Source organism: Molothrus aeneus, unplaced genomic scaffold (genome assembly GCF_037042795.1).
Source record: "Molothrus aeneus isolate 106 unplaced genomic scaffold, BPBGC_Maene_1.0 scaffold_30, whole genome shotgun sequence".
NCBI classification, from domain to species: Eukaryota; Metazoa; Chordata; class Aves; order Passeriformes; family Icteridae; genus Molothrus; species Molothrus aeneus.
Window position 1 is genome coordinate 4,586,924 of NW_027098964.1, and position 13,254 is coordinate 4,600,177.

The 13,254-nt window shown below is 59.7% G+C and overlaps 1 protein-coding gene across 1 annotated transcript; it reads left to right on the forward strand.

The window, feature by feature from the left end:
• The first annotated feature begins 334 nt into the window (after positions 1-334).
• BRME1 (break repair meiotic recombinase recruitment factor 1) lies at positions 335-2,657 on the forward strand. Its single transcript, XM_066570259.1, has 4 exons — positions 335-1,660; positions 2,206-2,264; positions 2,399-2,473; positions 2,552-2,657. The coding sequence occupies exons 1-4, from the start codon at positions 335-337 to the stop codon at positions 2,655-2,657; spliced, it is 1,566 nt and encodes a 521-aa protein (XP_066426356.1).
• Positions 2,658-13,254: the final 10,597 nt, after the last annotated feature.

Sequence of the window (13,254 nt, forward strand, 5' to 3'; positions counted from 1 at the left end):
AGGTGACAGAGCACTGGGATCACCAAAACAGAGCATTTCCCATGGGGTGGAAAAGAATCATCTGGAATTGCCCCAGGTGGGAATTTTGGAAGCGGATGGGGCAGGAAAGGATGGGTTGGTGTCACCAAAACCAGGAATTTTGGGTGGGGCAGGAGAGAATTGTGGAGAATCGCCAAAAACGGCAGGTTTGGAGGCGGATGGAGCAGGAGAAGAGCAGATGGAGCCACTGAAAATGGGAATTTTGGGTGGAGCAGGAAAGGAGCAGCTGGAATCACCAAAAACAGGAATTCTGGGGATGGATGGAGCAGGAGAAGAGCAGATGGAAACACCAAAAATGGGAATTTTGGATGGACCAGGAAAGGAGCAGCTGGAGTCACCAAAACCAGGAATTTTGGAGGTGGATAAAGAGCATCCAGAGCCAGTGAAACCAGGAATTCCAGAGGGAGATGGGGCAGGAGAGGAGCAGATGGAAACACCAAAAATGGGAATTTTGGATGGACCAGGAAAGGAGCAGCTGGAGTCACCGAAAATGGGAATTTTGGGTGGAGCAGGAAAGGAGCAGCTGGAATCACCAAAACCAGGAATTTTGGAGGTGAATGGAGCAGGAGAAGAGCAGACAGAAACACCAAAAATGGGAATTTTGGGTGGAACAGGAAAGGATCAGCTGGAATCACCAAAAACAGGAATTCTGGGGATGGATGGAGCAGAAGAGGAGCTGAAGTCACCAAAAATGGGAATTCTGGATGGACCAGGAAAGGAGCAGCTGGAATCACCAAAAACAGGAATTTTGGAGGTGGATAAAGAGCATCCAGAGCCAGTGAAACCAGGAATTCCAGAGGGAGATGGGGCAGGAGAGGAGCAGATGGAAACACCGAAAATGGGAATTTTGGATGGAACAGGAGAGGAGCAGCTGGAGTCACTGAAAATGGGAATTTTTGATGGAACAGAAGAGGAATCACCAAAACCAGGAATTCCAAAGGCAGATGGGGCAGGAGAGGAGCAAATGGAAACACCGAAAATGGGAATTTTGGATGGAACAGGAGAGGAGCAAATGGAAACACCAAAAATGGGAATTTTGGATGGAACAGGAGAGGAGCAGCTGGAAACACCAAAAACGGGAATTTTGGATGGAACAGGAGAGGAGCAGCTGGAAACACCAAAACCAGGAATTTTGGAGGTGGATGGGGCAGGAGAGGAGCAGTTGGAGCCAAACTGGGGAAATCCCAAACTGGGAATTTTGGATGAAACAGAAGAGAATGAGCTGGAATCAGCAAAACCAGGCATTCCAAAGGTGGATGGGGCAGGAGAGGAGCAAATGGAAACACCAAAAATGGGAATTTTGGATGGAATAGGAGAGGAGAAGCTGGAAACACCAAACCCAGAAATTTTGGAGGTGGATGGAGCAGGAGAAGAGAAGCTGGAAACACCAAAAATGGGAATTTTGGATGGAACGGGAGGGGAATCACCAAAAGCAGGAATTCTGGAGGTGGATGGGGCAGGAGAGGAGCAGTTGGAGCCAAACTGGGGAAATCCCAAACTGGGAATTTCGGGACAGAACGAGGTGGAATCAGCAGCACCAGGGGATTGCGGAGCCCACGGGGAAACTGAGGGAAGTTCAGAGGCCCAGGAGCAGCAGGGAGGGCCCAGCCCAGGGGAGAAGGTACAAACTGGGACCCCTCCCCACCCAAACTGGGACCCCTCCCCACCCAAACTGGGACCCCTCCCCATCCCAACTGGGACCCAGGGACCCCTCCCCATCCAAACTGGGACCCCTCCCCATCCAAACTGGGACCCCTCCCCATTCCAAACTGGGATCCAGGGACCCCTCCCCATCCAAACTGGGACCCTCCCCATCCAAACTGGGACCCCTCCCCATCCCAAACTGGGACCCAGGGACCCCTCCCCATTCCAAACTGGGACCCAGGGACCCCTCCCCATCCCAAACTGGGATCCAGGGACCCTCCCCAATCCAAACTGGGACCCTCCCCACCCAAACTGGGACCCTCCCCAATCCCAAACTGGGACCTCTCCCCATCCAAACTGGGACCCAGAGACCCCTCCCCAACCCAAACTGGGACCCTCCCCAATCCCAAACTGGGACCCTCCCCAGTCCCAAACGGAGATCCAGGGACCCCTCCCCACCCAAACTGGGACCCTCCCCAGTTCCAAACTGGGACCTTCCCCATCTCCTTTCTTTCCCTGCAGCCCTGGCCCACCCCAGGCCAGACCCACCCCGGATCCACAGCAAACAACGCCTGGCAAAGGTGGGTGAATCCAGCCAGCACCAAAATCCTGATTTTTGCCCGAAATCCCCAATTTAAGAAGTGCAAAAAAAAACCCCAATTTTAGGGTTTTTTTGGGGATTTTTTTTGGATTTGTTTTTTTTTCCTCCCCTCAGCAGCTCCAAACCCGCAGAACCATCGGACGCCAGCGACGTCATCCGGGGGCTGATCCGGGAGCTCTCAGACCTCAAGTAAGTCCCAAACCCGCCCGGATTTCGGTGACTTTGGGGGTGCAGCCCCCCCCGAGTGACCCCCACGTCCCCCCACAGCCGCCTGGCCATGGGGGCGCAGCGAGGGCTGGAGCTGCTCAGGAGGCCGAAGCCACGGCGGGGCCGGAGGGCAGCGCCCGCTGGGAGCCGCTGGAAGGAGGGGTAGGGACGCCAGGAGGGATTCCAGGAACTCCCATTTATTGCTGGAATAAAAACAAAGCTCCTCTGGAGAGTGGTTGCGGGTGGATGATCCCTGGGAGCGCTGTCCCCTTCCTGGCCTGGGATTGGCCAAAACTCCACAATCCAACCCAAAACATCTGGTAAGGCCTGGAGCACCGAGCCCTTTTGGGAGTGACCAAAACTCAGCGCCCAAAACTCAAACCAAACCCAAAACTCAGAGTTCAGAACTCAAACCAAACCCAAAACTCAAACCAAACCCAAAACTCAGAGTTCAGAACTCAAACCAAACCCAAAACTCAAACCAAACCCAAAACTCAGCGCTCAAAACCCAAACCAAACCCAAAACTCAGCTTTCAAAACTCAAACCAAACCCAAAACTCAAGAGTTCAAATCTCAAACCAAACCCAAAACTCAGAGTTCAGAACTCAAACCAAACCCAAAACTCAGAGTTCAGAACACAAACCAAACCCAAAACTCAAACCAAACCCAAAACTCAGCGCTCAAAACCCAAACCAAACCCAAAACTCAGAGTTCAAAACTCAAACCAAACCCAAAACTCAGAGTTCAAAACTCAAACCAAACCCAAAACTCAGACTTCAGAACACAAACCAAACCCAAAACTCAAACCAAACCCAAAACTCAGCTCAATTCAGTAGAGGGGTGTTCGTGGTGTTGTGGGTGAGTAAATGGCACCAAAAGCAGCCAAAGTCACCCAAAAATGTTAAGGGATGGGATAAAGGCTTCAACATTTGAAGTATCAGCCCCTTCCCAGTCCCTTTTTGGCCTGGGATTAACCAAAACTCCACAATTCAACACAAAATATCTGGTAAACCCTGGAGCTCCGGCCCCTTCCTGGCCTGGGATTAACCAAAATTCAATAATCCAACCCAAAAGATCTGGAAACAGCTCCAGCACCTGAAGCTCTGACCCCTTTCTGGCCTAGGATTAACCAAAACTCCACAATCCAACCCAAAGTATCTGGAAACAGCTCCAATATTTGGAGTATCAGCCCCTTCTCGGTCCCTTTTTGGCCTGGGATTAACCAAAATTTCACAATCCAACCCAAAATATCAGATAACAGCTCCAGCACTTGGAGTATCAGCCCCTTCCTGGCCTGGGATTGACCAAAACTCAATAATCCAACCCAAAATACCTGGAAACAGCTTCCAGCACCTGGAGCTCTGACCCCTTCTCAGCCTGGAGTTAACCAATATTCCATAATCCAGCCCAAAATATTTGATAAACCCTGGAGCAACGGCCCCTTTTGGGATGAACCAAAATTCAGAGCTCAGAACTCAAAACCAAACCCAAAACTCAGAGCTCAGAACTCAAAACCAAACCCAAAATTTAGAGCTCAGAACTCAAACCAAACCCAAAATTTAGAGCTCAAAACTCAAAACCAAGTCCAAAATTCAGAGCTCAAAACTCAAAACCAAACCCAAAATTTAGAGCTCAGAACTCAAAACCAAACCCAAAATTTAGAGCTCAGAACTCAAACCAAGTCCAAAATTCAGAGCTCAAAACTCAAACTAAACCCAAAATTCAGAGCTGGCCCTGCTGGCAGCGCCCAGGTCTGGATCTTGCGGGTGCCAGGGCACCAGGAGGTGGCACCAACTGGGCAAACTGGTCCCAGTCCAGCTCCAAAACTGGTCCCAGTCCAGCCCCAAGCCATGGTCTCATCCTCCTCTGGAGAAGTGCCTGGAAGAGAAGCAAAATTCCTGGTGGGAATCCTGCAGGAATCTTATCCTGGATAAACCCAGGTTTGTGTAAAACAGGAATCCCAGGAACTGGGATAAACCCAGGTTTGGATAAAACAGGAATCCCAACCCTGCCTAAATCCGTGTTTGGATAAAGCAGGAATCCCAGGAACTGGGATAAACCCAGGTTTGGATAAAACAGGAATCCCAACCCTGCCTAAATCCGTGTTTGGATAAAGCAGGAATCCCAGGAACTGGGATAAACCCAGGTTTGGATAAAACAGGATTTTGGATGTGCCACATCCTCTGGGACACCCCAAACCCCAAACCTGAGTGGGGATTTGACATCCTAACCCTGCCTAAACCCAGGTTTGGATAAAACAGGAACCAGAGGAATCCCAACCCTGCCTAAACCCAGGTTTGGATAAAACGGGAATCCCAACTGTGCCTTAAATCCACGTTTGGATGAAACAGGAATCCCAACCCTGCCTAAACCCAGATTTGGATAAAACAGGAATCCCAACCCTGCCTAAACCCAGGTTTGGATAAAACAGGAATCCCAACCCTGCCTAAACCCAGATTTGGATAAAACAGGAATCCCAACCCTGCCTAAACCCAGATTTGGATAAAACAGGAATCCCAACCCTGCCTAAATCCGTGTTTGGATAAAGCAGGAATCCCAGGAACTGGGATAAACCCAGGTTTGGATAAAACAGGAATCCCAACCCTGCCTAAATCCGTGTTTGGATAAAGCAGGAATCCCAGGAACTGGGATAAACCCAGGTTTGGATAAAACAGGATTTTGGATGTGCCACATCCTCTGGGACACCCCAAACCCCAAACCTGAGTGGGGATTTGACATCCTAACCCTGCCTAAACCCAGGTTTGGATAAAACAGGAATCCCAACCCTGCCTAAACCCAGGTTTGGATAAAACAGGAATCCCAACCCTGCCTAAACCCAGGTTTGTGTAAAACAGGAATCCCAACCCTGCCTAAACCCAGGTTTGGATAAAACAGGAATCACAACCCTGCCTAAATCCGTGTTTGGATAAAGCAGGAATCCCAGGAACTGGGATAAATCCAGGTTTGGATAAAACAGGAATCCTATCCTGGATAAATCCAGGTTTGGATAAAACAGGAATCCTATCCTGGATAAACCCAGGTTTGGATAAAACAGGAATCCCAACCGTGCCTTAAATCCACGTTTGGATAAAACAGGAATGCCAACCCTGCCTAAGCCCAGGTTTGGATAAAACAGGAACCAGAGGAATCCCAACCCTGCCTAAGCCCAGGTTTGGCTAAACCACAATCGTGGGAATTGAGACAAACCCAGCAGCACCGGCCACACCTTCCGTGCCCCACGCGCCCCTCCCAGCCCTGCCCGGTGACCCGGGCTCCTCGTCCCCTCCTCACCTACACCCTGCCCGTCCTGTGCCTCCTGCCCGCGGGCGCGGGCCGCGCGTACACCGAGGTGTAGCCGCGGTGCGTGCGGGGGCAGAAGCGCCGCGTGTGCGCCTGGTCCTGCGTGGCCCCGCACTGCGGGCAGACGTAGCTGCGGAGCACCGGGCACTGCAGGCGGCCCCGCGCGTCCCGCAGGCTGTGGCTCCGGTACACGCCCGGGGACTCGCCGTTGTGCTGGCAGAAGGAGCAGGGCAGCAGCCCCGGGCAGGGAGGAGGAGCCGCGGGTGGAGCGGGTTCCGTGCAGGGAGGCGGAATCGTGGGCGGAGGTGGTCTGGCATGTGGAGGTGGGTCGGTGAATGGAGATGGTCCCACTGGTGGAGGTGGTCTGGCACTTGGAGATGGCCTGGAGCATGGAGATGGGTCAGTGCACGGAGGTGGAACCACGGGTGGAGCTGGCCTGGCATGTGGAGCTGGTTCCATGTATGGAGATGGTCCCACTGGTGGAGCTGGTTCAGCACATGGAGCTGGTTCTGTGCATGGAGATGGTCCCACTGGTGGAGCTGGCCCGGCAGATGGAGCTGGCCCAGCAGATGGAGCTATCCCAACATGTGGAGCTGGTCCAGCAGACAGAGCTGGCGCAGTGCATGGAGCTGGCCCAGCAGATGGAGCCGGCCTGGCACGTGGAGCTGGTTCAGCACACGGAGCTGGCCCCACATGTGGAGCTGTCCTAGCACGTGGAGCTGGCCCGGCACGTGGAGCTGGTCTGGCATGCAGAGCTGGCCCAGCACACGGAGCTGGCCCCACAGATGGAGCTGGTCTGGCCTGTGGAGCTGGCCCCACAGATGGAGCTGGCCCAGCACGTGGAGCTGACCCACCCCACGCAGCCAGAGCCCCCATTGTCACCGAGATGTCCCCACGGCCCGCGGGCTCACGGAGCAGCACGGCCACCACGGCCGCCAGCCCCAGGTAATCCCTCCACATGTCAAAGTGACCCGGCACGGCCACCCCAGTGCCACCAGCGCCACCAGCACCGCGTGCCGTGGGACACCACAGCGTCCTCGAGCCTCTCCAGGGAGGCTGTGCCACTTCTGGCGTGGCATTGTCACCCCTGGTGCCACCTCTGGCGCCATCTCTGATGCCACCTCTGCTGTCACCTCTGCTGTCACCTCTGCTGTCACCAGCATGGCGCGGGGCTGGACGTGGCTCCTTGTTCCAGATGCTCCCGGTGTCCCCAGTTCTGGCCTGGCCTGGGGCTGGTCTGGCCAGTGCTGCTGGTGGTGTGGGGCTGGACACCCCAGTGCTCTGTCCCAGTGCTCCCAGTGCTCCCAGTGCCGATGTCTCCGGTGCTCCCAGTGCTCCCAGTGCTCCCAGTACTGGTGTCTCCAGTGCTCCCAGTGCTCCTGTACCTGTACTGGTGTCTCCGCTGCTCCCGGTGTCCCCAGTCCTGGCCTGGCCTGGGGCTGGTCCGGCCAGTGCTGCTGGTGGTGTGGGGCTGGACACCCCAGTGCTCTGTCCCAGTGCTCCCAGTGCTCCCAGTGCTCCCAGTGCCGATGTCTCCGGTGCTCCCAGTGCTCCCAGTGCTCCTGTACCTGTACTGGTGTCTCCGCTGCTCCCGGTGTCCCGAGTTCTCCTGGTGTGGCCTGGGGCTGGTCCGGCCAGTGCTGCTGGTGGTGTGGAACTGGACACCGCAGTGCTCTGTCCCAGCGCTCCCAGCGCTCCCAGTGCTCCCAGTGCTCCCAGTGCTCCCAGTGCTCCCGGTCCCGGTGCCTCCGGTCGGGGCCTACCCGCCGCTCCTGCGCGTGGTCAGCGCCGGGCTGTCCGCGCCTCCAGACGGGCGGGGCGCGCCCGTCGTGGCCTTTGGTGGCTTTGGGGTTAATCACCGCAATTTCGGTAATTGCTGCTGCCACGAACTGCGATAAGCGCTGCCCGCCCCCCGGGGCCCTGCCAGGAACCTCCCAGCAGCGTTTTTTGGGGGAAGATCGCGGGGTTTTGGGTTTTCGGGGAAACGCCGGGGGGATTTGTGGGGTTGGGAAATTCCTGCCCAGGGAGGGTCATCCCAAAATCACCGGGATGCTGTAAGGGGGCATGGGCGCACCCAAAAAGCAGCGGTTTTACCCCAAAGTCACCGAGTGGATTCCCTGGTGGCGCAGGGGATCCCACACCGGCCTCCATCCAGCAGGATCCAGGATCTGCCCCTGCTCTTGTGGGGATCCCAAATCCTGGATTTTGGGATCTGTTCACGGGCAGGATCCAGGATCTGCCCCTGCTCTGGATTTTGGGATCTGCTCTGGGGCAGGATCCAGGATCTGGCCCTGATCTTGTGGGGATCCCAGTGGGATTTTGGGATCTGCTCCCATCCAGGATCTGTCCTTGCTCTTGTGGGGATCCCCCCAGGAATCCCAAATCCTGGATTTTGGGATTTGCTCCCATCCAGAATCTGTCCCTGCTCTGGATTTTGGGATCTGCTCCCATCCAGCATCTGGCCCTGTTCCTGTGGGGGTCCCAGTGGGATTTTGGGATCTGTTCTCATCCAGGATCCAGGATCTGTCCCTGTTCTTGTGGGGATCCCCCCTGGGAACCCCAAATCCTGGATTTTGGGATCTCCTCTCTTCCAGGATCTGTCTCCTGTTCTGGATTTTGGGATCTGTTCTCATCCAGGATCTGTCCCCTGCTCTGGATTTTGGGATCTGCTCCTGGATTTTGGGATCTGTTCCCAGGCAGGATCCAGGATTTGTCCTTGTTCTTGTGGGGATCCCCCCTGGATTTTGGAATCTTTTCTCATCCAGGATCCCCAGGACCCCCAAAGGAATAGGAAAAAAACCCTTTTGAGCTGAAAACTGGAGGAAAAAGGGAAAAACCAGGGGGGTCATTGCCCAGCTGAACCCCAATTCCCCCGCATTTCACCCCAAAGCTGCTCCTGCCCCAGGCTGGGAAACTGTGAGACCCCCCCTGGTGCGGGTGGGATGTCCCCAAATGTCCCCAGATGTCCCCAGGTGTCCCCAGGTGTCCCCAGGTGTCCCCAGGTGTCCCCAGATCCCCCCAGCTGTTCCCAGGTGTCCCCAGGTGTCCCCAAGCGCTGACGGGGGCGAGGCCCAGCTCATCCCGTAGGCCCCGCCCTCTTCCCCGCCCACACCCCTCATCCTCATCGCTGATTGGCCGCCACTCCCTCCATATCCCCCGCACGGCCCCGCCCCTTCCAGCCCGGCCCCGCCCATTTAAAGGCACCGCAGCCTCTTTTAACCCCTGCGCGCCCGCCCGGGGGGCTCAGGGAGGGCAGGGGGGGCTGCAGATGGATGGAGACCCCCGAGCCCCCCCCCAAAAGGCGCAGCGACACCCCCCGAAATAGTTGGGGAGCCGGGCACCGTCCGGCACGGTGTGAGCGGGGAAACTGAGGCACGGGAGGATTGGGGCGGGGGGGGGGTTCGGGTAGAGCCGCTGCGCTTCATCCCGGGGGGGTCCCGGGGTGGGGGGGTCCCGGTGCCTCCCGAACCCCCCCGGTCCCGTCCGGCCCCACCCGGTGCCTCACGGGCCCCACAGGTCGGGGCTTGAACCGGGGGGGGACACGGGCGGGGGGGGAAGGGGGGTGATTCCCCCCCCCCAAAGGATTTTTGGGATTTTTGGGGGGGTCTGCGGGGGTGTCGGGGTGGGGGGGGTGGCAGTGAAAGCGCCTTTGTCCGGACCCGCCGGTCCCAGCCCGGGGTGAGTCACGGCCGCGTGGTTCGGGACTGAGTCACCCCCCCCCGAACCCCCCCGGGACACCCCCGGGGCCTCCCGGACCCACCCGGGGCCTCCCTGACCCACCCGGGGCCTCCCGAACCCACCCGGACCCTCCCGAACCCACCCGGACCCACCCGGACCCCCCCAATCACCCCTAGACCCCCCCGGACCCCCCCGGAACCCCCCCGGACCCCTCCGGACCCGTCCGGACCCACCCGGGACCCCCTGAACCCCCCCTGATCCACCCGGGACCCCCCCCCCCCCCCTTGGGGACATCTGGGGGGGTTAAACATAAAAATTTGGGGGGGGAAAGGCGGATTTTGGGGTGGGGGGGCGCGGGACCCTCCCCCACAACCGAGGACTCCCCCCCCCGGGGCCTCCTCTGACCCCCCCCCCCTACATCGGGACCCCCACACTGGGGACATCTGGGGCCGTTAAACATCAAAATTTTGGGGGGAAAGGCGGATTTGGGGGTACGGGATGGGGTAAGGGGGGGCCCGGGACCCTCCCCCCCCTCTGGGGACACCCTGGGGACCCCTCCCCCCTCTGGGGACACCCCCGTCCCCCCCCGGTGCCGCCCCCGCAGGCCCCGCCCGGCGGTGCCGGTGCCGGTCCCGGTGAGTCACGGCCGTGACTCAGCCCCGCCAAAACAGCGGCGCCGCCGGGGCAACGGCGGGAGAGCAGCGGGAGACCCCGGCCCGGATGGGGGACCCCCGACCCATAGTGGGGACCACTGACTCATAGTGGGGACCACTGACTCATAGTGGGGACCCCCGACCCATACTGGGGACCATTGACCCATACTGGGGACCCCCGACTCATATTGGGGACCACTGACTCATAGTGGGGACCCCTGACCCATAGTGGGGACCCCCGACCCATACTGGGGACCCCTGATTCACATTGGGGATCCTCTGACCCATATTGGGGACCCCCGGCCCATATTGGGGACCCCTGACTCATACTGGGGACATCTCGACCCATATTGGGATCCCTGACCCGTATTGGGGACCCCCAACTCATATTGGGGACCCCCGACTCATACTGGGGACACTCCGAGCCATATTGGGGACACTTTGAGTCATATCAGGAACTCCTGACTCTTCTTGGGGACCCCCGACTCATATTGGGATCCCTCGACCCATATTGGGGACGCTTCATATTGGGGACCCCCGACTCATATTGGGGACACTTTGAGCCATATTGGGGACACTTGGAGTCATATCAGGAACCCCCGACTCATATTGGGGACACTTCAACTCATGTTGGGGACCCTCTGAGCCGTACTGGGGGGGCTGTGCCCTGTTCCATGTGGTGTCACCCGTGTCACTGCCGTGCCATGCCGTGCTGTTCCGTGCCAGTGTCACCCGTGTCACTGCCATGCTGTGCCCTGTGCCATACGGTGGCACCCGTGTCACTGCCATGCTGTGCTGTGCTGTGCTGGTGTCACCCGTGTCACTGCCACACCAGTGTCCCCCCTGTCACTGCCATGCCAGGGACATCCCTGTCACTGCCATGCTGTGCCCTGTTCCTCACTGGTGTCACCCGTGTCACTGCCACACCGGTGTCCCCCCTGTCAGTGCCATGCCATGCTGTGCTGTGCCAGTGTCACCCGTGTCACCGCCTTGCCCTGCCCTGCTGGGCCCTGCCATGCCGTGCTGTGCTGTGCTGTTCCACACCAGTGTCACCCCTGTCACTGCCAAGCCATGCCATGCCATGCTGGTGACATCCCTGTCACTGCTGTGCCACGCCGTGCTGTGCTGTTCCACACCAGTGTCACCCCTGTCACTGCCATGCCATGCTGTGCCATTCTGTGCCGTGCCATGCTGTGCCATGCTGGTGTCACCCCTGTCAGTGCCCTGCCATGCCGTGCCGTTCTGTGCTGTTCTGTGCCATGCTGGTGTCACCCCTGTCAGTGCCCTGCCATGCCGTGCCATTCTGTGCTGTTCTGTGCCATGCTGGTGACACCCCTGCCAGTGCCCTGCCGTGCTGGTGTCACCCGTGTCAGTGCCATGCCATGCTGTGCTATGCTGTGCCCGTGTCACCCTTGTCACTGCCCTGCTGTGCCCTGTTCTACTCTGGTGTCACCCCTGTCACTGCCCTGCCATGCCATGCCATGCCATGCCGTGCTGTGCCGTGCTGTGCCATGCTGTGCTGTGCCAGTGTCACCCCTGCCATGCCATGCCATGCCATGCCGTGCTGTGCCATGCTGTGCTGTGCCAGTGTCACCCCTGTCAGTGCCCTGCCATGCCGTGCTGTGACAGGGATCCCAGCCATTCCATCCCGTTCCATTCCATTCCCGCCGCGCCGTTTGGGCCCCTCCGCCGCCGCCGCCGCCGCCGGGGCCGCTCGGGCCGCTCCTCCCGGGGTGACTCAGGCGCTCGGAATGCGCCGCCGGCGCGTGGGCGCTGCCCGGGCCGCTGCCATTGCCTAGAAAGGGCATGGCCGAACCCACGGGGACACCAGGGCCACCAAGGGGCTACCAGGGCCACCACGGGCACCCCCTGATCCCCTGGGCTACCGCGGGATTCACACTGAGCCCACGAGGCCATTGCCGAGCCCACGGGGCCACCAAGGACACCAGGGCCACCACGGGCACCGCCTGATCCTCTGAGGCCACCTGTGAGCCCACAGGGCCACCAAGGACACCAAGGGGCCACCAGGGCCACCACGGGGCCACCAGGGTCACCACGGGCACCCCCTGATCCCCTGGGCTGCCACGGGATTCACACTGAGCCCACGAGGCCATTGCCGAGCCCACGAGGCCACCAAGGACACCAAGGGGCCACCATGGCCACCACGGGGCCACCACGGCCACCATGGGGCCACCTCTGAGCCCACCAGGGCCACCCCGGGCACACCCAGGGCCACCATGAGACACAGCATGGCCGCCGTGGCCACCTGTGACCAACGGCCCTGGCGCTGCCACCGCCGCTGTGGGGCTGGCGGGGACCTGAGACGGCCACCGTGGCCATGCCGTGGGTTTGCGTGGGTGGGCACAGGTGGGCACAGGTGTGCCAGGTGCCGGCAGTGCCATGTGGGCAGCATTGCATGCCCCCCCCACCGCGGGCCCCCCAGTGCCCCCCAATGCCCCCAGTCCCTCCCAGTCCCTCCCAGTGCCCCCCAATCCCTCCCAGTCCCTCCCAGTGCCCGACCCGGGGGGGATCACGGGGGGGGGGGGGGGGGGGGGGGAGTCCCGTGTTTAAAATTAGCAGCTGGCAAAGGTGGGGGGGGGCGGGGGCGGTGCCAGATGTGCAACAGCTGCCAGATGTGGGGCGGGACCGGGAAGGGCCTGGGGGGCACTGGCGGGAACTGGGAGGGACTGGGGGACACTGGCGGGGACTGGGAGGCACTGGGGGGGACTGGGGGGCACCGGGGAGGTGCTGGGGGGCACTGGGGGGCACTGGGGCAGTCTATGGGGTGGGGGGCGTGTGCCAGGGCTGGCTATAGGGCAGGGCCATGGGGCAGGGCTATGGGGCAGGGCCGGCAGTGGGGCAGGGCCATGGGGTGTGGGGCAGGGCTGGGTGTGGGGCAGGGCTGGCGCCGCGGCAGCGCTGACGCGTTGTGGTTTCGCTACTTCCGATATAAAAACTCTGTTTAATGTCTGTGTGTGCAGCATCGCCATGGTGACCCCCAGCCCCCCCCCCGGGCCCCACAGGGCCCTCTCCGGGCCCCCCCCCGGGCCCCCCCGGACCCGGCCGTGGGGCACATGGGCATGGCCGTGCGGTGTCCCGGCTGTGGGGCACGGGAGGTGCTCGATGTGGGGT